At 51.7% G+C, this 23,517-nt stretch overlaps 2 protein-coding genes and 1 long non-coding RNA gene across 3 annotated transcripts; 2 read left to right on the forward strand and 1 right to left on the reverse strand.

Moving 5' to 3' along the window:
- Positions 1 to 1,877: 1,877 nt before the first annotated feature.
- Positions 1,878 to 9,406, reverse strand: LOC119109734 (uncharacterized). The gene is made up of 4 exons (XM_037233483.1): positions 9,096 to 9,406; positions 4,489 to 4,901; positions 3,387 to 3,503; positions 1,878 to 2,631 (listed from the first exon to the last, which is right to left on the reverse strand). Exons 1-2 carry the CDS (start codon positions 9,355 to 9,357, stop codon positions 4,558 to 4,560), a joined length of 606 nt encoding a protein of 201 aa, XP_037089378.1. The 5' UTR covers positions 9,358 to 9,406; the 3' UTR covers positions 1,878 to 2,631; positions 3,387 to 3,503; positions 4,489 to 4,557.
- Positions 9,407 to 11,558: 2,152 nt separating this feature from the next.
- Positions 11,559 to 14,532, forward strand: LOC119110394 (uncharacterized). Its single transcript, XM_037234204.1, has 4 exons — positions 11,559 to 11,713; positions 12,285 to 12,420; positions 13,502 to 13,633; positions 13,863 to 14,532. The coding sequence occupies exons 1-4, from the start codon at positions 11,617 to 11,619 to the stop codon at positions 14,089 to 14,091; spliced, it is 594 nt and encodes a 197-aa protein (XP_037090099.1). The 5' UTR covers positions 11,559 to 11,616; the 3' UTR covers positions 14,092 to 14,532.
- A 2,399-nt stretch (positions 14,533 to 16,931) lies between these two features.
- On the forward strand, positions 16,932 to 20,037 carry LOC119110535 (uncharacterized). The gene is made up of 3 exons (XR_005095507.1): positions 16,932 to 17,668; positions 18,084 to 18,211; positions 19,406 to 20,037. It is a non-coding gene; the product is annotated as an uncharacterized LOC119110535 (long non-coding RNA).
- Positions 20,038 to 23,517: the final 3,480 nt, after the last annotated feature.

Below are 23,517 nucleotides of genomic sequence, written 5' to 3' on the forward strand. Positions count from 1 at the left end.
GAGTTCGTGTGACTGTTATATACTAACAGTATATAACAGTCACACAGTTTTAAATGGAACGCTGTGTCACGTAAGTTCGTTGCCAACATCCCATCAATGTGTCACTGCACCTCAAGCCATTTTGGAGCCGTCTAACCGCTTGTAAACTGGTGACTGAACAAATGTATATCAGGCCATAGTACTCGTGAATTAAGGGGCGTCACTCGACGGAGGTCTGCTGCAGTGTCACGCGGGGTAACGACGGAAGTGATGATGCGTGCTATATGTAGCTGAAATGGCCATTGCTTTGAGATGGGTTGCTTGTTTAAGGACAATATGTTTGTGCACAGCAGCATTACACATGATCTTAAATGGTTGTAACCTTAGGTTCTAATGATGTACCTGCTAACTGCCGGTTAATGTCTTGGCGATTGAAAGATGAAGCCAGACCACGAATTTCATTTTCGACAGGAAGCAATATAGGAGGGCATAATAGAGAGAGGCGAAGAGAGAGATGAGAGAGAGAAGAGAGAGAGAGAGAGAGAGAGAGAGAGAGAGAGAATAGAGAAGAGAGAGAGAGAGAGAGAGAGAGAGAGAGAGAGAGATAGAGAGAGAGAGAGAGAGAGAGAGAGAGAGAGAGAGAGAGAGAGAGAGAGAGAGGAGAGAGAGAGAGAAGAGAGAGAGAGAGAGAGGAGAGAGAGAGAGAGAGAAGAGAGAGAGAGAGAGAGAAGAGAGAGAGAGATAGAGAGAGAGAGAGAAGCATCCACACATTCACATATCCACACATTCATAATAATCGCTGCGCTTACCTTCAACTTGAAACGGGTCTAGCGCCTATCATGGTTTTGAACGTACGAGTATCGCTATTTTAATGTCAGGCAGACGTGTCATTTTTTACCAAGCAAGTGGTATTCTTCCGGTGCGTTTTCTACTTCGGCTACTTACTTCTGACCACGCAATACACCTTTTAACGCGACTGTGTTCTAATTAAGCATTAGCGAGCAATATGCGATATGGAGATGATATCTATGTCTTAGGAAGGGTGTTCCATATTTGTATAGTTTATTGAACTGAAACGGCCATCTCGAAGATCATTCGATGTAGTTGACAGCCCTTCCCTTTTTAAGACCTAAATCTACGAACTGCCCGCGTTTTGGTCCCCATGTAAAACAGCGCTGGTTTATGCAAGTTACAACTTTTACGTGAGTCGTGAGCGGCGCGCGAAAATTTCGATCTGAACTTGGCTTCGTGTACGCTCAGCACGGAATCAGATTAAAAATCGATTCCAGCAATATTTTCGTTTTCTGTATCGTTTTTCTTTTTGTAGCTGACCTGAGCCTATAATCATAATCTAAGCTATTGATGTGTCGCGGCTAGAAAAAACGAAAACATTCTGTTACCCGGGTTTGCTTTCTCATGAAACCTTACACCAAAGCAATTTGGGCCCCACTTCAAGTAAAACAATATTGATTCTTAGCCCGCCACGTGATAGAAGACGACATATCGCTTGGAATAAAGGAGCCTGCACGAGACCGAAAAACTCAGAGGCGTCAATATCAACATGAAATATAAAAGGGTTTACGCCAATGTCTTAAGTTACCCCTCATTTGAGGACGTTGGATTGAGGTTGCATGTTCGGGTTAACACATCGCACCATTCATGGCAACATCACTGTGAGTAAATACCCCAAAAGATGATAATTCCTAGAACATTTATTTCCCACGTTTTTTAAAATGTTTCAGCCAAAAATATGGAGGGAGATAGGACACTCACAAAAAAGCAAATCGACAGCCGAGCTACGGACTTGTACGGCGTAGCTCACATAATCTAAAAGAGCCCCCACAATTGTATTTCGTCGTTCGTAAGCCGCCAAAAAATGTGGCATCATAAATACCACAGAATCTATCAGTAATGTATTTCCATCGGCGATAGGGCACCACAATCCAAAAACAAGAATAAATTAATCCATAACGAACTATGCCCGTAACATATTGACAAAACACGCAACACTATGTATGCAGAACAAAATGGCGCATCATCGGGTTCATGCGCTCAGCCGCGATACTACGAAATTTCCAAACAAAAAAGTAATGCTCATAAATCAACAAAGGAACTTTATGCTGTTCCATATCTCCACTTAAGCATTTTCCACTTTCGTGATCGTGATAGGCAGCCCCGGTGAATCGCATCCGAATTAAGCAGACAGCGTTCACTAAACTCGATGTGCTGTTGGACCACGGCAGCCCCCTGTCTAGCCCAAACACACTACAACACGTATCCCGCAGCCCGCTGTCTAGCACAAACACACTACAACGCATATCCCGCTGCTCGCTGTCTAGCACAAACACACTACAGCACATATCGAATGCAATGCATTCAGCATTTGCTGGCAGCTCGGCTGAAGAAAACGAATCCCATGGCTAGCATGCAACAGCCTCAGCTCCTTGCGTCACTTCAACTGGCAGGTGGACAGCGCCTGTGACCAGCGCTGTGGCAGGCGGACAGCGCCTGTGACCAGCGCTGTGGCAGGCGGCGCGGCGCGCTCAGCCGGTGTAAGCCTCGTGCCCGTCCGCCAGCTCGCCCAGGCTCCTGGCCTCCGTCGGACACGTGAAGAAGAATTGGTCACACGCGTCCTCAGGCTCCGGCCCTTCCCTGCAACATCAGCTGTCCGCTCAGCCGGGCTTCGGCGCGCAACGAAACGCTGGCGATAGACATGACTGGTGCATTGCATGACTATTCCATCGCATGACTGTTACGTTGCGGGGACCGCTACATCGCACGACTGTTTCAGTGCAAGACTATTCCATCGCGTTACTGTCACATTGTATGACTATTCCATCGCATGACTGTACATTGCATGACTGTTACATCGCGACTGTTACATCGCATGACTGTTACACTGAGTGACTTTTACATGGCATGACTGTTACAGTGCATGACTATTACATGACATAAATGCCTGAGCATAATGTAACATGACGGCCTGTGCACCGTGTGGGCACATGTCCGTATCACCCGCGTCTACGGTATACGCCTGAATAGATTAGACCTACCGGAAAGTTATCTTTGAGTTAAACAGGTGGCACATCAAGTGTGTCCTCCCGATTCGCGCTTTCCTTCCATACCTTGTCTACTTTTGTCACGGGTTTTCTCTATACGTTGTAAAAATTATTCAAAGTTTGGCCAAAGCACGAGCCCTGTGGAAGACGAATGCACGATACCCGTACTTTCATTGGCCATGTTTAAGTTCATGCTGTCACGGCCAAAAACAAAGCGGAAAGTGGCAACCTTTCAAAATCGGAAGTTTCTCGAGGTCGAATAATGATGTTGTACCATAATATCCTGCTCGTCTAGGAGCACCAAAAACATTTTGGGCAGGCCCAGTCCGCCTGCCGCTCTTTTCTCACGTGTCTGACCGCTGCTGGGCGCGCTGTGCCTTGTTTTCCAGGCAGTCGATCCAGGTGCGGCACTCGACGCTCTGCATGTCCAGCACGTTGACCACCGACGGAGCGATGCCGTTGCCGCTGCGGACAGCGCGGCAGGTTACGCTGCTGACCATGCCAGCACCCCGCACCCACGCAGCCGCGGCCGCCGCCCCAGCCGGTTGTCATGGTGACAGCTACCGCGAGAGTGACGCGCGTCAGCGTTGTGTTAGTAACGCAGCTCCCGTGGGCTGTGAGGAAATCAATAGAGGATTCATTAATGGTTAAATCGGGCCATAGTTACGTGTGCATGCACTGAGTCGTTCTTTAGGCATTAACTCTTCCACCCTTTCCTGTTTTGCGTGGTCTAAGAAAATGAGAACGTTTCAAAAGTCGTTTATCACCTAGTCCGGCCAACCTGGCTTTGGGACGCAAAGTAGTTTTCGCTCATTTTGGACCGGCTCTCTAAACAGCCTTTGTAATAGAATGGCCGAAACATAATCTGTCGTTCATGTAGTTAGCATCACGTTGTGTTATACTTAAGCAAACACTGTATGTTGCAAAATTACAGAACATACGTGGGATTTTGTTAGCAAGCCTGCACTACCACTATGCACGTATCACCTGCAGACGTGACGTCACGATTTCAGCTGCGAATGTGAAAGTTAGCCACCTCCTGCTGTTGGGGGTGAAATTGTGCCACTGAATTGGTATTCACTTCCTTCTTAAATTGCGTCATACAAACGCAAGCGGAAGTGTGCAATTCAGGTGAGGAAATCGGGGATTCTCAGTTTTGAAGAATGAGCGGACACATTTGAGGGTCTGGTTAAGATCTCAGCAGACGCGCACCGCGGCGTCACGGCACGTACACGATCTGGCGGAGGACGGTGCGACCAGTCGCATTGTATGCACCGCTACTCGCAACGTTGTCGCTGATTTGACCCCAGCTTGACGTTATCAAGCTCAAACCCTGCCGGTATTGCAGCCCTTAGCGCTGGGCCCCGCTTCCTTCCACATCCCATCCCATCCACCCATCCACATATGTCCCTCGGTGCGACACGACCGCTGCTGGGCCCAGTCGTCTCACCTGAGCCGGGCCGGGCCTCCAGGACCCCCGCGCAGCCGGAGGGGGGCGTCGGCCGGCTCACCGCGCCGGTTAACGCCGCCAGCTCCGCTGCGGGCCATCACCAGCTGGATAGCGGCCGTCATCCGTCCACGAGGCCGGCGGCGGCGCGCCCTCTCCGACCCGGTCGTAGCCGTAGTCCTCCCCCGCGTAGCCGCCGTCGCCGGCCGCCGCCTCCTCGGTAAAGTAGCCGTAGTCGACCTCCCCGACGTCGTCCTTGCCGAGCTTCAGCTTCAGGTGCTGAATGCGCTGCTCGGCGCGCCGCCTCGCCGCTAGCGCCTCCTTGGAGTAGGGGCCGTAGAAGTAGCTGACGCCCATCAGGCCGTAGATGAGGGCCGTCAGCGTCACGCCGTAGTTGAAGAAGACGCGGGTCGTCCCTGTCGGACAGAGGCGGAGGTGCGATCAGGTGCGAGCTGCGTGCCAGGTAATGTGGACTCCCGGAAAAAAGTCGAATTGAACAAAGTCAAATGGAAAAAGTCGAATAAAAGTCCTCCAATTTCGGTCCGCCCATCCCCACCCATCAAACGCTCCTAGCAGGAAGCCAGCCTTGGAGCCTCCACTACCGAACCATATGGAACGGGCCCTAAGGCTATCAGGCGGCCGATCTGTTGTGGGTACCCTGCTATCAGGCGGCCGATCTGTTGTGGGTACCCTGCTATCAGGCGGCCGATCTGTTGTGGGTACCCTGCCATCAGACGGCCGATCTGTTGTGGGTACCCTGCTATCCTTTATCCTTAGACACTTTCTGGGACGGTCGCGAACGTTGGCTCTCGTCGAGGAAGCAGTATTTTCGTTAGTCCTGGTGCTGGACAAACACGTGTCTGGTTCCCAGCGTTGATGCTCGGATTACAGTTTTCCCTTCTAAAAACGAGATGTCTTTTTCGGAAATACAAATGTGGGTTTCTGGTTCCCACTAGTTCCTTCACAAATTCCAGAACCTAGTTCCTGGTTCCCATTGACATTCCACAAATGCCGGACCCTGTTTTCCTGGTCCTCACCACCGCTGTTACAAACACCAGGGCCTGATTCATGGTACCCACCGGTGTTTTGACTTCCACTGGTGAAGCGTTTTCCAGCCTGTTAACCTTACTGAATCGTATTCCCGTCGAATTTATTTGATTTGTCTTTAATCCCCGTCGACTTTGCCAGTCTCGACGTTTTGCCCTTAGAATTTTATCCGCTTCGGCTTTTAACACGGGTCAGTTTTGTTTCTTTGTGACGGGCTTCCTACTTTTCCCGAATCAGACTTTATCTCTTTCAAGCTTTATCCCTGCCGCCGTTTTATCGTTCGACTATTTTCCTTTTACTCCTCCATTCGACTTTCTCACTTAACTTTTGTGTTCGATCACTGGTTATGTTGGATGGCTCGTGCTTTGATGCAGCGTTCAATGTTGAGTTGCCTTCAAGTCAGTTAACTCTCGGTGAAAGTGAGGTTTGTTACGTAAGGCACACAGTGACAGATTTAATCAGATCGCCACAGCTGGAGTTCGGCTGATCACCCGCCGACACCCAGCGCCAGACACGCATGGACTGTAAACCCCCAGAGCTGGATGCTCCGGCACCTCCGCTGGGTGCGGCGCCCGGGTGGGGCTGGTCCGAGGAAGACAGAAAGACATAAAGAGAGAGAGAGAGAGAGAGAGAGAGAGAGAGAGAGAGAGAGAGAGAGAGAGAGAGAGAGAGAGAGAGAGAGAGGAGAGAGAGAGAGAGAGAGAGAGAGAGAGAGAGAGAGAGAGAGAGAGAGAGAGGAGAGAGAGAGAGGAGAGAGAGAGAGAGAGAGAGAGAGAGAGAGAGAGAGAGAGAGAGAGAGAGAGAGAGAGAGAGAGAGAGAGAGAGAGAGAGAGAGAGAGAGAGAGAGAGAGAGAGAGAGAGAGAGAGAGAGTGAGAGGGAGAGAGAGGAAGAGACAGATAGGGGAGAGAATATATGTATACATATATGTGTATATATACATACATATATATATATATATATATATATATATATATATATATATATATATACATATATATGTATATATATATACGTATATGTATACATAATTTGTCGACAAATGACTCATATCTTACAAGATACAGCATGCGATAGTGGCGAATTCTAGTGAAAAGCAAATGAAAACACACCTCGGTCTGCAAACAAACACACACCGCCCGTGCCGCCGTTCGTGCGTGAAGCCGGTCGGTGGGGAGGGGGTGGGTGCGGGCCGCGAGGCCGGCGCGCCGCTGCGGAGCGGGACCTGCACTGGTCGGGCCGGTCAGACTTTCCACGGCGCCGGCGATCCGCTGACCGGACAGGCTCGGTCGGGCTGGCCGGCCGGCCCGGCGCCCGGGACCAGTTCACGCTATGTGTGCCAGGCGGCGACGGAATTGGGTCGGGTCGCCGGTGCCGCCCGCCCTCCACTGCTCCGCCTGGCCCCTCACCCATCGCCTGGCGCCACACCGGGCTTTGCCTGGCACATACAGCCTCGCACCGAGGTTTTCGTCCTCCGCCAGCACACGCTCACAGACCTCACAGATCGCAGATCGGCCAGGTCCCGCAGCGATGCTCTGCCCGCTACACACACTGCCCCGCGCCGAAGCCCGAGTCCGCGCACACACACTGCCCGGCCCGGTCAAAGGTCGCGGATCTGGCTCGCCCCGCACCGAACCGAGCCGAACCGAACCGAGCCGAACTGAGCCGAGCCGAACCGAGCCGAGCCGAACCGAACCGAATCCGCACCAAATCCACGCCGGACCGCATTATGTCTCCGCCGCAGCAGGCGGGTGGCCATTGGCTGGCCTCGGCTCTATTCATTCAAATGCTTCGGTTCCACGGTAAAGTGCGCATGTATAAAAACGTTGCTTGTTTCAGGTAAGGCTGCAACCGTTAGATTGAAGACATTGCACTGGCGTAATGCTCTAGCCGCCGGACCATATTCAAGGGAAGGGTTGGGAAAGAACCGTCAGACAAAAATTGCGAAGAGATGTTGACTGGTTGCTGAGCTTTCGTTGCGGCAAATTTCGCAATTTCATGCGTAAAAATTTGGGCACGTTAATAAAACCTATAAGCCTGATTTAACAATAAGACATTGTGGGCAGACTGTCAAGGTATACACGCCTTTATCTTTAAGCTTTTGAAGGGCTTTCAAGCATGTCAATTAGTTCCGACGAATCGCCCACTTAGTAACAGAGGAATCGCATCAATTGAATGCTCAATGCACGGAGAGCCGTCCGTGCATGCAGCGCACGTTGTTTATGCATGACTGACCGCAATACGCTTGACAACGTGCGTGCTCGCCTTGAACGGGACCGTTATGCTCCATGGTGTTCGCACGGATCGTCTATAGAACCCAGGCCAGATCCAAGCCGGTAGTCAGGGGCTCGAACACGGCGTAAACCCGGATGAAGCCTCTGATCACTACCAGCACATCTACGTCGATGATGCCGCTTTGCTTGTCTTTGAGCTGCACTGCACTAAACTGAAATGATGCAGGGAAGCAGCTGCGTGCGTGCTTGACGTGCTGCAGCAAAGCTCAGGAATTGTCCCCTTGGTCACTCCAGGGCTGCTCTAAGGCTCAATGTTTTCTCGGTTGCTCCAAATCCCGTGTTTTCGTTGCCGCTTATTAACGTAGTCCGACGTAACTCAATTATTATCTTTCGTTCACAATCTACCAATTTGGTTGCTGTTGTTAAAGATTCCCTTGCACTTCGTGCTTTTGGAAGCGCAGAATGATTATCATTACCGACTTGTGCGCGATAAGTTCACATTCACCATGCAGCTGGGTATTCGCGCTCACCGGACGGTGCGGTGCATTTAAACACTAGCACAGCCGTTTAAAGACAGGAAGGGTGAAACATTTCAGCTGCAATTTTTATGGCGAATACTGGATACAAAGACGTCAAACTGAGGCTTTCATTCTTCACGGAATCCAATCGTTTTAAATGCTTACGCGTCGGGCCAAATAGCCCGTGTGGTAAATCACCAAATTCTGCCATTCCAAAAAAGGAAACAAGCACATCTTGGCCAGCCCACATGGCTGAGTATAACAACGTCTTTGAGATTAGAAGACAAATCAAGGTTGGTACAGGAGGGTCAAACTGCCATATGTACGGAGCAAACTGACCTAAAATGGCATTTTCGATGCAAATTGTGGAAAGATGCATTTTGTGGGCAAAATTGGATGGGACAAATGACATCTCATTACAATTGGAGGTTACACATGCCCGCAAACCCTCCATCCCTCGGTGTCAACGCCCACGCCATGGCCAAAGAAGGTTCACTTAGTAGATCGATCGAGACCGAAAAAGCGCGCATTCCAATGATGCTTCCGGTTCCGGCACGAGCTTCGTCATTGTATAGGGCCCAGCAAATGGTATTTGGTAATGGGTCTCAATATGTCAGGCCCGGCGGAGACATTTCGTGTAATGGGGCGTAATGCCTACCGGGATTATGTTGAGAATCAAGGAGAATATGATATCGTAATTCGCCAAAAAAAATCGGGATGTCATTTGTCCCTGATCAAGGCGTCCCATATCGCATGCCTTGCGACACCGCCACACGCACGAGGGCCGTGTCGTGGCTGGCCACCCCAGCTCACCGTTCAGATCGTAGAACTTGGCCTCCGCTTGATCTGTCTGGGCCTGACCGGTTCCGAGCTGAGTTTGTGTGTCACTGGAACCCGTTCCGGCGTCGTCGGCGCCGCTTCCGGCTGCTGCCTGGCGTCCGTTTTTGTCCTGCTCCGAGCCAGCGCCGCTGCTGCCGACCGTGTCGGTCGGCTGAGGTGCGGCCACGGGGCCGGCGCCGGCCAGCGCAACGGCCAGCAGCAGCGCAGCAGCCAGCAGACACCTCTCCGCAGCCATGGCCGGTGGGGAGTGTCGTCCGGCCGGGCGCCGTCTCCCAGCGCAGGCGCACCGTTATGAGGCGGCACGCTCTGACACAGATGGGGAATGGGCGGCGCTCCGCCGGCCGGCGACGCCGCGCGCTGACCCCGCCGCGACCCTTCCGCGTGACCTTTCCGTCGCCGCGGCTGGGGTCAATTGAATTCTTCCGCCGGGCGGAGTGGAGCGGCGGCGCCGGCGCACCGCGGACCCTGTTTGGTAGGACTAGTGTTGCCTAAGTGAGCGCTGGTTTGAACAAGCTGGTAATTAAAGGCAACGGAACCTAACCTCAAATCTCATTGTACGACTTCGCTGGAAGTTTCGAAAGTTATAGGCAACGGTGTCGTGCAAAATTAGGCGTGCATTTATGCGTAGGAAATACCTGAAATAGCGAAACTAGTGCCCGAAACAGACGTTTCATTCACCCCTTCGTAAATTTGGCTACAGATGGGCACACCGTATCACTCGCAACGCTTTTGACGTACAAAAGTCAAGCGTGTGAGATCCTGTTCAACTCTCACTCTCCAGAAATGTTGCCTTTCCAAGTATGAGCAGAACCAGCCAGACCTGACGGAACTTTCTCTGTGAAATTTGGCACGCTCCATGTCTGACTGCAGCGAAGAAGAAAACCGAGCAACGGTACGCAGACATCACGCGACGGCCCGGCCACGGGAGGTCAGCAAGGTCAACCCCAACTGACGCGCAAAGATTCCTACGTGGCCATCTAGCGTCACCTCTGGACAGTTTCTGCACCGGTTTGGTCACTAACAGCGTATCCTGGTTGTGCACTTTCGTCACGTTTTGTCGTCACTGATTGCGCAGAGTCGCACAAGTCGCGCATCAGTGTTCGGTGCGCCATGCAACGCCGCTTATGTCCGGTTCGTGCGGCGCAGTGAGACGAAACGCTCGTCCGGAATTCATGTGGCGCGGCGAATGTCGAAATGATGTTTTGGATGTGCTTTTTCTCAAGAAGCAACAAACCTGTGAAAAGAATGACCATGGCGGTAGGAGAGAGTGGAAAATGACGGATGTAAGATAATGGTGAGCATGACTTTATTAAATGGACTATTCCACATCTACATGAGGTTTTGAACTGATATTCTTAAAGACCTTTTGGTGCTGTTCAAAACCTTGCCTTTCTGAAGACTCAAGCCCTTCTGTTCCAGGGCTACACACCCGCGAAAATGGGAAAAGATATATCGGGAAGGGTTTTCAAAATCACCTTCACATTCATGACGTCATAATAACGACATTTAAATCTTGTCATACCACAAGCGTGCGGCGATCAACGCAACAACAACAAAAAATTGTTGTCGAGGCGCTCATATCTGGCGTTCATGAGTACGATTTCCAGATATAGCGGTCGTCAATTGGCCCTCAATAAATGTTGTTCAAAGTACGATGACGTAATCAAGCGATGACACATTGAGGAACATATTTACTAAACAGAAAGTTGTGCTGTATAGATCAGTCTTTTCCACTTAAAAAGTATACCAATAGTTCAAGTGAGCCTGTTGCATCATATCTGATACTTGCTTTAATATCTCCAAATGTGAAAATTCCCTTTAAGACATGTTGCTGGCGTATAGCCAGCTGACAGTGTTTCCGGTGTCTGTCGGCATGTTGTATCTAGGCGAAGGTCAGCTGCCGATCTCCGCCATCATCAGGCCAACACGGCCGGTCGAGCCAAGGAAAGCGCAATCTGATCGCCTACTCTTAAACGACATGGAAAACTTCACTCTCTAGAACTTGACATCAAAATGATGCTAAACTTGGGTTCTCCGACACCACCGCACATGTGCTGAGGGCATGTACCAAAGACAACCATGCCTTAGTCGTCTACAAAAAGGGGTCCGAGCACTCGGCAGGACGGATAGAGACGACACACCCCTTGCGCCCCCCCCCCCCTTCCCCCCCCCCAGAGCCGCGCAGCTGCGCCGCGTGCTTCCGTCACGGCAGGAGCACGCCGCCGCCGCTGCCACCGCTGACTGCGGGTGCCGGTCAGGGCGAAGGCTTTCACTGGTTGACAGCAGGCAGCGGCGGCACTGGCTGGAGCGGCCGCCCGTCCGGCGCGCCGGTGACCTGGCCGGCCGGAACTGGCACCGGACGCGTCCGGTCGCGCCGGTGCCGGCGCCTTCGCCGGCCGCCACCGGTCGCGTACAAAAGGCGGACAGTGCGGAACGCAGGTCAGTTGCAGGGCGTGTTCGGTGGTAGACAGAAGTGGTGCCGCACAGCAGTGGTATGAAGAGCGCGGTGCTGCTGTGCGTACTGGGCGCTGTGGGGGCGCTGGCCTCGCCGGCCGACATCTCCAATGATATCGGTCTGCTGGAGAGAGAAGGTAATTGGCCACTTGGACTCTCTGGTGGTGGGAGGCAGATGTTTCTCAATCGGGGGCGTGGCTCTGCAAACAAATCCCTGCGTGGTCTTATAAGCCCGGCATCAAGCTGCTCAAATGATTGGGTTTGTGAAATACTTGAATGCTAGCTTTTACGTTTAATTTCGAAATGGCACAACACTGAAATGCATGATAGAGTCAGTTTTGCGCAAAAAATACCGCTTTACCTTTCACCAAAAAACGGGTGTTTTTTTGTTTTAATCCTCAATCTTATTTGCGCAGTTGTCAGGTTTCAAAATGAATTCAAAGGATGTGGTGCAATACATATCAAAACTTAGTCTACAAATATATACGTTATTCGTCACGAATGTGTGTCAGAACTATCAGAAGACCCACAGCCATCGTGCGTGAACCGCAACGTCCTTTAGCCGTTCAAAAGACGTGAAATGTTCTTGCCAGCTGTGTCACAACATCATTACAACCTGCTGCCACTAGCCCTCCAGCTTCGGGTCTGGCTGATTGTCCGGTCTCGGGCGGGTCTGCTGTGTCCTGACGTCCCTCGTGTGCCCCTCAGCTCAGCTTCTCTCGATCGTGGACGGCTTCCAGCAGCTGACAATGCTGCTGCGCGAGTACCGGAACACGGGCGCCAGCATGGCCCGCGCCCTCACCAATCAGCTGACGGTGGACAATCTGGCGCGCGCCCTCCAAGAGTAAGCGGGCTCGCGCGAGGTGCGCGGCTCTCGAGGCGGGCGCGTCGGACTCGCCGCCAGTTGCGGCGACGAGGAATGACGAGAAGGTGGTGGGGAGCGCAGTTCGGCTGCGAGGCGACCCGGTGCAACGCGTGCGCCAGTCGGTATTCGCTGAAGTACTCGCAGAGTTTCCGTGATATTAGAGTTTCTATAGAGTTTCCGTGTCACCGGTAAACTTCTAAGTGGCATGCTTTCTAAGTGGCCTGGTTCCTTACTAGGAGATGAGCTAAAATTACGTCATCATTTGCATCATTTTACCTTTCACCAGCTTCCGCTTCCCCTCTGTTTGCCGACAGCCAAAAGCCAATGACAGCCAGGTCGTTGAAATGTCCTGTTTGAAAACTGACGTCCCCTTAGTTAATGCTGCATTGTATCATCCGGGTGAAACTTCGGACAATAAGTAATCGGTTGTTTAATCGTTCGCTTCCATGGATGTCCTTCTCACTCCCTTCCCTCTTGACAAACCGGACCTAAGCAAAGCAAGACGATCATGCCATAAAGTTGTTTAATCACACCATTACAACCAAATGCCGCAAGATACATTCCGGCCTCAGCCCACGGGCGTCTGGTGGAAGGGAGGCCCCGATGGATCAGTAGTGACCAGCGCGGCCGGGTTGTCCTTGACCAGCGCGGCCGGGGTGTCATTGACCAGCGCGGCCGGGGTGTCACTGACCAGCGCGGCCGGGGTGTCATTGACCAGCGCGGCCGGGGTGTCAGTAAGCAGCGCGGCCGAGGTATTAGCGACCAGCGCGGCCGGGGTGTCAGTGACCAGCGCGGCCGGGGTGTCAGTAAGCAGCGCGGCCGAGGTATTAGCGACCAGCGCGGCCGGGGTGTCAGTGAGCAGCGCGGCCGGGGTGTCGGTGACCAGCACGGCCAGGGTGTTAGTGACCAGCGCGGCCGGGGTGTCAGTAAGCAGCGCGGCCGGGTGTCAGTGAGCAGCGCGGCTGGGGTGTCAGTGAGCAGCCGACTGGGGTGTCAGTGAGCAGCGCGGCCGGGGTGTCAGTGAGCAGCCTGTTGACCTGCCGCTCTGTGCCGCCGGCAGGTCTGACCCGGTTGAGGTATCTCTGAGGGCCGTCCAGCTCGACACGGACGTCTGTCGCAGCCGAGTCATATGCGAGCTGCAGAGCAAACTCGACAGCTACAGCATGGGAGACCTGGTCTACGAGTTCGTCAAGTGAGTCCCAACCATTCTAGTCATACACAGATATTTGGCCATGCGAGATACATGCTTACACAGTCTCTGTAGTTTGTCGGTGACAGGCTCTGAAGAAGAAAAATAGCTAAACCACGGCACGCTCGTTTTAAATGTCACGCTTAACTAGCACTATTCGCTGCTTGTTCACGGCTCAAGCTGTTCAGAGGGACCACCTGCTGATGTGACATGACCTTGTCCGTCTTCTCAGGAGGAAGTCGCCCAAGCTGAAGAAGTACGGCGTCGTGACGGCGCGCGGCCTCGGTGCCAAGAGCTGCTTCGAGGTGTTCCCGTGCCGCGTCAGCTCCTCGCCCCTGATGGAGAACGCGCGGCACCTGCGCAGCCTGGTGGAGGACTTCTGCGACCTCAGCGGCAAGTCCATGACGTCCTCGTTCTGCCGCGGCATCAAGTACACCGTCGACAAGCTGGAGACGCTGTAGAGGGAATGCTGACCACATGACTGCGATAGCTCCGGGAGTAACGGACGCTAGTGGCTCCCTGGGCGAACTGGTGGCCAGCTGCTAACGACATCGAACAACAAGAGGCACTAAACGGACGAAGTTGAGTTGAGTGTCATCGAGGGCATCAACTCCCGTGCTGAAAAATGTCTGCTGTGGCCGCGTGCGTGGTTGTTATGTCATTGTTGTTTGATTGCTGTATTTATTTCATCCGAAGAAAGTTGAAATCTGAAAATGTTTCCGTTCGAATTAGATAATGTTACGTAGACACTTAAATATTGCGCACAATAAACGTGCAAAGCAATATTTCCAATGTTGTTCAAGAACTGAACGCGATAGTCATTATTATGTAGAAAACAATCAGCATCAACATTCTCGAGTCGTATCAACTCTGCGAGTGACAAATACAGTGCATTCGTAAAACGCTGTTTTTTGACGCCAAGGGAAATCAGGGACACAACGGTCTAGATAACCGACCGCAAAAATGCTGTACAGCGTTCAATCGTGGACGATTAAGTAAATTATTTGAACGTGGCGGACAGCTGAAAAAAACGCGGCAGCGATCAGCACGCGGCTAACGTTGGATGCCGGCAATTAAATGGGTAAATTCCACATATGCTGATAGGCACAGACGACGAGAAAAAGCTTCCAAGATCGACTGCGTTCATTTAAGGATCTAAACGCACTATCACACTCCCAGTCATCGGCCCCACACTACACGTCCGCCAAGAGCATGGATAGAGTACGAAGCGTGCAAATCGGTTTCTTATCCGTCTTTGCCCAGCTTTGGGGCTGAATGACAGGAACTCATGCGTTTCCACCAAAGGACCGATTGGTACTGTGATCTTTGGTTTTAGATGATTGGGTTCAAACACGGCCAAGCATCTGTCGGGAGCCGATACAACAAATGGACTATGCGTGACCATATTCACTGCCCTCGTGACATTAACACTATGGATGTCTTCAATTTGCTAAAACCATTTTAGCTCCAGTCATCCAGGCCACGATCCGTTGAATTCATTGCGAAATTCACGCCCTGCATTCTCTGGCTGTCGCCTGCGCTGTCAGACGCTGGTGACCTTTCATCAGCAGGGTACGGCTGATGAAATTGTGTGACCTATCTCGATTGGTAAAGGTTACGAGGCAGAGCTAGCATTGGAGGCTGGGCTTGGCTACCATCCCTCAAAACGGTTCAGCAGCGTTTTCGATGTTGAGAGGATGCTGGTAAAAGGCGTCACACAGTGCATGCAAGTATATAAAACTATGCTTTTGTATTTCGCCTGGCTATCGACTTCGACTATCGATGAAACGCTCGTTTGGACACATTCATGCATATTTAAGCTGCCAATGACTTTGCGCTGAGAATTTTAGGCCTTTATCATACCAGGAGATACAGGATAAACAATATATAAAGCGCTCACTGTAACAAATTATGCGAGTAATCGACGGCTTAAAACAGTGACCCTGGCCACGAAAAAGCAAGGTCGGGCAAGAAATAAGATAAAATCCAAGGCCGAGAAAGACTGGAAATGTTTCGAATCTGAGCATACACTACCAATAAAAAGATACTGTCATAATTAATTGAGCTCACACATCCCAACGCCGGATATGCAGCACTGTACTAAGGACTGCTCGAAACACAGACGGCTGAGCCGAAAGGGCCTGAAGACCTGCACTGACTATAGCGTTATGGATGCACATATTCAATACAACTGTTGCTGATCGCCAGTCGTGCGGACACAGTCCAGCTAATTGTCCATATGCCTTCCGAGGCAATGCTCAGAGCACCGAGCGCTATCTGCCGCTTGTGTCGCTCGCTCTCGATGCATTCCCAAGTCAGGTCTGCAAAGAAGTAACGAATAGGTAAGGCAAATAGATGCAAAGCTCCCGTGTAAAGATGGGGAGCTGTTCAAACAGGTGAGTGCTGCCGTACGATATAACAGTTTGCCCGGCACTGAAAAGCGTGGACAAGTAGACTTATTCTCAAGTTTGTGGTGGTCTGATCAGCTCTCGAGTCCTCAGTAAGCCCAGCTGCAGGTAAAGGTTGTCACACGCGCGCTAATATGCCGGAAGGAAATGCACACCAAAGTAAACGCATGCCATCTCTTAAAGTACAGATTTTAATGGCAGCAAAATACAACGCAAACCTCAAGATGGAATTGCTGCACATCCGTAATCTTCGTTTAAGGTTAAATACACAAACACCGTCCCGAAAAGTCGTTTAAGTTTTTTGTGAGATAGTTTAAAAATAGTTCGCCACTCGCTGCTTTGAGCCTCAATGTTCTGTGGCAAATTGCTTTCTTGGCTTGCAATCCGTACTGGTCATCGAAGCATCTGAGCTTACCCTCTGTGTTTCGTTGCCGTGTATTGGGTGCAAGATGTGAAACATCGGTACTGATTTTCGCGGAATGCGTATTTCTAGCATTACACTCGGTACAGGCCATCGAGACCTTTCGGCCCAGCCGCTTGTGTTTCAAGCAGCTGTTAGTGCAGTACCGTTTAAGTGTGTTATGATATGGCCGCTTGTGAGCTTAATAATTGCGACAGTTTTTCGTTGGTGAAGTCCGTACAGATTCTGAATATTTTCAGGCTTTTATGTGGCTTGGTGTTTTCTTTATATTGCATAACTGTGAGTTTTTCAATCTTAGTTCAGTTTTATGGTGAATTGTCCAGACAAATTCCCGTTGGACCATGTTACAGGCGTATGTGTCTAGAGCATACAGTGGGTTATTTCGGGTTGTCTTAGTGTAACTGCACGTGGTTCTGTAAAAAAAAAAACAGCTGCCACAAAGGCCATATTTATAGCCTTGGGCCATGCTTGGGCCATATGCTGCAGGTATGCTCTCGCATTGTCGTCGATAATCCTTGACCAAATGGCTGTTTTGCACTTGAATTCTGAGTACCCATACTAATGGTTACCTTGTCATTAGTGCCGGCTGAGAAATGAAGGTTTAGTGCACCCAAGGTACAGGCGGCTGGAGCCAACTGGCAATACAAGGCTAACGTCGAACTGCGCAAAAAGCATCTTGCACATCTTTATTAGACTGAACAGCAAGTAAACTATGCAGGAAACAATCAGCATCTCCAATGAGTGCGGATAGCTAGGACCTAACCGCCGCAGCTCTGAAGAAAGCTCTGTATGAATTTGTACTGACTGGTGTATTTGATTTCACAGCTGGTTATTGGCAAGCACAGGTTCTCAGCTCATGCATGCGAGGCTTTTTTAACTAAATTTAGATAATTGCGCCATGTCGAGACTGTGAGCGATCGAAGTACCTATCAAACCCTACTCAAGAGCAATGAGCACTTCAAAGGCCACTCTACCACCCTTGGGGAAGCTTCCCCCGGTTTCACCAACTGCTGACACTTCTGAAACGTTCTCTAGTGTTGTGCAGTCTGACAAAGTTATTTCGTCGGAAAGCTCATCCCCTAAGAAAAATGGGGACGCAGACCATAAGACGAACTCGACCCCAGGCTTCGTGGTTGATGAAAGCGCGCCATCTGCAGAAGAAGATACGCCTTTGAAGGTGCAGCTTATTGCAGAGGGAAGTTTCACTACGTAAGTTCTTACTTTGCAATCGAATCGAGCATGGTCTCTTTTTATATGTTCTGCGTTCGTGGTATCAAGCCATTTCCACTTTTACTAGCTTGACGCCCGTAGACATTGACACCCTCACTTTCTTTTAAATTTGTGGTTACCTTCTGTGTTGTGGTTGTTTGGTATCATTGCTTTCGATTCCTCATGATGATAAATCATTCAAGTGCTGAACTTACGATAGGTATGTTCTATGACCCCTCTCTGTCGTTTCACTTGGGGTAGCTGTTGCGCACATGCTGTTCTTAGTAGGTGTCATGTTTGCTGTCATTGTCCGTAACCTCATTGTAGCATGCGATTCCCACGTTTTCACTTTACCAGCCAGGGGTACGTAGACCCTCACCATGTCTGCTGAGCCTAATTCACACCACCCGTTTAGTGACTCGTCAAAACTGGATGGCGCCACGTACGAGTTCGGCTTCTATCAAGTGTCGAAGGAAAAGCGGTGGTTCCTTTACGGCTCTCTGCTGGTCGTATCGGCTCTGATAGTGCTGCTCATGATTTGGGGTAAGTGCTCAGCATTTCCAGAGTTGTCTCAATACACAAGGGTAGACTGGTATGAATATGTATATACACACACACACACACACACACACACACACACACACACACACACACACACACACACACACACACACACACACACACACACACACACACACACACACACACACACACACACACACACACACACACACACACACACACACACACACACACACACACACACACACACACACACACACATACACACACACACACACATATATATATATATATATATATATATATATATATACATCTTTCTCACTAAAAAGTGACCCATATCAACATATACTGATTAACTTACGCAACTTGCGCTGCCCGCAACGCATTTCACAGAAAAATTGGGATCGCTTTGGTGAATTCATTCTCAGTAGGCTCTCTTCAAACATAAAAATAGATTACCTAGGTTCTGCCAATCGACTGTTGTATACGAGTTTTGTTGTGTCTCGTGTGGGGCATCCTTCATAGGTTCCACCCTTCGGAACCTGGACAGTCGCATTCAGTAGCTTTTGGGTAAATCTGTTCGGAAAGGAAAAGTTTTTCTTCCAAAATCTGACCCCTCTCCCACACGAGAGCACTCATTTACATTTAACAATCCCGTTTTGTCTTCCAATTGTGGTATATTGGGCAGGACACTTGATTGATTGAGAACCTAAGAGTCGAACCTAAGAACCTCACTTGATTTGAGAACCTAAGAGTCGTTACACATTTTTCAGAACTGTCAAGGGATAAGTAAAATGGCATCGACAGTCATTAGAAATTGTGATAAAACAAAATATGTCTGTGGAGTTGGGGTTTGGTCATGTGCCACTGCATGTGCATGTGTGGTATTTGCAAAATGTCTTTGCGTGTTTTAAACGATTATGGCTTACACTGAAGGTGTGTGTTTTCTTTTGCCTGATGATGCAGCTGTTGTTTTGTGAAACGCGTCGCGAGCAATATAATATATATATATATATATATATATATATATATATATATATATATATATATATATATATATAAACATACGAGATTAATGAGCTGGCACCAATATTTTAATCATTCAGTTGTCTGAACTAACTACAAGAATACATTACTTAAGCTTAATTACCGTTGCTTCTCTCCATCCAACATGCAAACAATTTTCATCATCAGAGGTTCTCGCCTATGCAGGGATCATCATGGCAGTCTCTTAAACGAGACAAAACGGCCAAGCATAGAGCCAGCCGTGCTGCAGAACGGGTCCGGGACTGATCGCACAGCCGGGACCAGATCACCGCCGCCGCAGCGAGACGGGAGGGGCTTACTCAGCACACCGCCGTCTATGCGTCTGATACAGGGTATCATGCGCTTTGCAAAACACATGATACTGTGCAAAGTAAACAAGCTATCCGTAGGTGTTTTGCAGCAAAGCAAGGAAATGCAAACGGATTTATGGGGGCAGCTTGATGATATTGGGACTTGTTAAACGGGTTATTTGTAGTTATGTATGCTATCGCGTTGCAAGAGCGCGGTTGTTTGCTGACTTAATGTATAACTTTGTGTCGCCCTTAGGGCCGTGTTCATGACCAGAGATAGTTAATTTGTCGCGAGCTTTTCCATGTTGACATCCTCCAATCCTGCAGTCTGCAACGTTTACTGGAATGCACGCGCGAGTTTACTGCTTCTCTAAAAGCCAATTGTATAGGTACAACAGCTGTTCGTGTGTGATCTGAAAAACAACCTCGAATGATGCTTATGGATTTCCTTGGTGATGACAGCTTAGCGTGGCCAGCAATGGTTAATTTGCATCCGAAGAAATGGAATAAGCGCTCCTATAATCAGTTGACTTTGTTTGGATAGACTGTTCATCCACGGAGAAAAATGGAGCCGCAGTGATTGTCGCGGGGTATCGGGAATGCGAACTATTATGAATAGTCCCATGTTTCATTACGGTCAGGCTCAGCTTGTGCTTTCCTGCAGCCTGTCTCAGCGCCACGGGCACTGGTGGTGGTGTGCTTTCACCCCATGTCACCCTGTCTCAGCGCCACGGGCACTGGTGGTGGTGTGCCTTCACCCCATGTCACCCTGTCTCAGCGCCACGGGCACTGGTGGTGGTGTGCCTTCACCCCATGTCACCCCGTCTCAGCGCCACGGGCACTGGTGGTGGTGTGCCTTCACCCCATGTCACCCGGACACACACAACTGTGAGGCCCCACCCCATGACATTCGGAAGTCGGCGGCGGGGCCTCACCCCATGTCGCTAGAACACCGGTGGTGGGACCCCAGTCTATGTCACCCCGGCACTGGCGGTTGACACCTCACCCCAAGCCACACGGACACTGGAGGTGACACTCCACCCTATGTCACCCGGACACTGGCGGTGACTTTGCACCCCATGTCAATCGGAAAGCTTTGCTGGGGGCGCACACTGTGTCACCTGGGCACTGGTGGTGGGACCACAATCAATGTCACTCGAACATTGGCGGTGGGACCCCACCCCATGACACTCGAGCAACGGCGGTGCGACCTCATCCAGTTCACACTGACACTGACGGTGCGACCTCATCCCATTTTACTAAGGACACCGGCAGTGGGACCTCATTCGATGTCTCGAAGGTCACGGGCGGTGGGACCTCACCCTATGTCACTCGGACACCGGCGGATGGACCTCATTCGATGTCTCTAAGGTCACGGGCGGTGGGACCTCATCCTATGTCACTCGGACACCGGCGGATGGACCTCATTCGATGCCTCTAAGGTCACGGGCGGTGGAACCTCACCCTGTGCCACTCGGACATCAACAGTGGGACCTCATCCCATGTTACTAAGGATACTGATGGTGGGGCCTCGCCCATGTCATTGGATCCTGCAGCGGGACCTAACACCATGCCACTGCTTCTATTCAGTCCCAGTTCTGACTAGCCAGGGGTGCTGGGGACAGACGGCGGCCGGCCGCCGCTCCGTCCCGATGACCCAGTCGCTTCCTGGACGGCGGTTAACGGTCTCCAGCCCAGATGGGCGCCGATTGGGCAGTGGCGCGGGTCACAGGCAAGGCTAGCGACCCGCCACGGGTCACAGGCATGACTGGCGACCCGACGCAGGTCACAGGCATGACTGGCGACCCGACGCGGGTCACAGGCACGACTGGCGACCCGGTGCGGGTCACAGGCACGACCGGCGACCCGGCGCGGGTCACAGACACGACTGGCGACCCGGCGCGGGTCACAGGCACAACTGGCGACCCGGCGCGGGCCACAGACACGACTGGCGACCCGGCGCGGGCCACAGGTACGACTGGCGACCCGGCGCGGCACCCAACGGGTGGGCGTGACACCCTGCCCCGGTGGTGTGCCGAACACAGCTGTGAATCTTGTCTGTCAGACAAAATGTTTCGGACGTGCTTCCGTCTGCGGACGTAATTGTACGGTTTCTACATAGCTCTCTATAAGCTGTGTACTTTTGTCCTTTGCCATAAGCTTTTGTCGCCCATCAGCTTTCCTGTAAAGTTTGTTTCTTACATGGCCTCATGGGTGCACCTGGAGGGTGCCCCTGAGGCCAGTGCATTTCCCTTACGCCCGCATTTTTTTTAAGCACCACGGATTGCGCCTGATGGAAAGTTAAAAGCCAGCGTGATGAATTCTCTCTGGGACATCCACACGTCCTCTTCAAGAAAACCTGGCTGCGCCCCTGTATGGGCTTATGCGTTATTCATTTCGCAAGTAATCAGATAAGCTCGAAAGCGAATTCACTCCTGGCCTACATCCGCCTCACGACGCGACGCTGCTATTGGCAATGCCCAATGACTTTGGTGAGACGGCAGATTGGTTGAACGAGCAGGTCGAGAACGAGCTTGGTCACTCACATGGACCATTTGTGAACCCAATCATTACCAGTCTATCAGGTCGCGAAAGGCCTTGAAACGGTCGACACTTCAATGGCTATCGGGGTCGGGAAGATCCGAAGACGAAGATGGAGTCTTCCGGAAATAAGCTGTCGGGCCAAGGCTTTGCACAGGCATTTTTGAGCTTTGTGGCAGGTCGCAGAATCACTCAGGGTATCAAGGACCTGCCGAAACAACGGGACGCCGGAAAACTTCCAAAGGCTTTCGACGACAGCGGTGTTTCGTAAGCTTCGGGTAGAAATCAATTGCGGACCTTAAACTGACCGGACTCTTCAGATCGTGACGTCGATCAATAGAGCTCGTATCACTGGCCTTCTGAAGGGTTTCGTATAGCTGAGGCGTCCAAACGAAAAAAGAACCCGCGGGCCTGTAGTGAGCCCTGAGAAAGAGAGTGAGACCCGCGACGAGCGCCGGGTCACGCGACTACTCGCAGCCTGCCGGCGGTCTGCATCGATGTGCTCAAAAAGGGCACCTATGAGGTCAGCTCAGCGGCCAGGATAGTGGATGAGTTATAATCATGGGAGGCCTTGATAAAGCCTGGCGGTGTTTCCAACACAACCGTTTCATCGAATTAGCCTCACGCCCTTCAGATGACTCTAATGAAGGAATGAGGACAGATGTCGCTGGCAATACTCGAGATCGGAAGGGTTTGATATTGTTATCGACATCAGGCCGTGCCGAGACAGGGGCCGAGCCCTGCGGTCGGTCAATAACCCGGTCTGGATCCTGGGCAAGCCGGGAGGCCCAAGCGAAACAGCACAGGTCCAGCTACGTATGGGCAGCGACAGTCGGGGTCAGGCACCGGAGCGCAGGTCAGACACACACAATAGCCCATTTGCAGATGGCTTTGGGCCGGCAGATTGCAGGTAATGTCCCGTCTAAATCCACTCGGAGTCAGCCCGCCCACCGGAGCTCCTAACCGCGCGTCTTCGCGTGCGCGCACGCAACCCCGGCGCCGTCCCCGATAACCGCCGACCTGCCCAGACAGCTGAGCGCCGGCACCAGCCGATCAGCTGATCTGGCGGCGGCGGCGGCGCGGCGGCGGCGGCGGCGGCGGCGGTCGGCCCCTCGGGGATCGATGCGGATCGAAGCCGGGGCGGAGCGCGGCCGGTGGCGCCGCCGCAGCTCGGTCCTCGGGATGCACGCACCGCGCACCGCCGACCCGGCCGTCCACTGACCGGCCCGACGAGCCTCACGTGGCGCCGGTGCGGAGAGAGCCGCCGCTCCCCGAGACCTGAGCGGCGACCGGGTGCGGTGCTCCTCGCCAGCCGCCCTGCCGCCGTCGAGGCGGTCGTGAGACGGGCGTGGCCGGGTTGTCCCGAGCCGCGCCGACAAGGTGTGGTCGGCACGTGACGAGTGTGACGAGGGCGGCGACTTGTGACGCCGTTGTGACGCACGCGAC

Source organism: Pollicipes pollicipes, unplaced genomic scaffold (genome assembly GCF_011947565.3).
Source record: "Pollicipes pollicipes isolate AB1234 unplaced genomic scaffold, Ppol_2.1 Scaffold_7231;HRSCAF=8579_pilon_pilon_pilon, whole genome shotgun sequence".
NCBI lineage: Eukaryota > Metazoa > Arthropoda > Thecostraca > Pollicipedomorpha > Pollicipedidae > Pollicipes > Pollicipes pollicipes.

What these genes read in the sequence shown, in the direction of transcription:
- LOC119109734 (XM_037233483.1), bottom strand. Translation starts at nt 9,357, where the DNA reads ATGGCTGCGGAGAGGTGTCTGCTGGCTGCTGCGCTGCTGCTGGCCGTT. An exon ending in CAAGTTCTACGATCTGAACG is followed by an intron (nt 4,902 to 9,095) that starts GTGAGCTGGGGT and finishes TCTGTCCGACAG; the next exon opens with GGACGACCCGCGTCTTCTTC.
- LOC119110394 (XM_037234204.1), top strand. Translation starts at nt 11,617, where the DNA reads ATGAAGAGCGCGGTGCTGCTGTGCGTACTGGGCGCTGTGGGGGCGCTG. An exon ending in CGGTCTGCTGGAGAGAGAAG is followed by an intron (nt 11,714 to 12,284) that starts GTAATTGGCCAC and finishes TGTGCCCCTCAG; the next exon opens with CTCAGCTTCTCTCGATCGTG. An exon ending in CTGGCGCGCGCCCTCCAAGA is followed by an intron (nt 12,421 to 13,501) that starts GTAAGCGGGCTC and finishes TGCCGCCGGCAG; the next exon opens with GTCTGACCCGGTTGAGGTAT.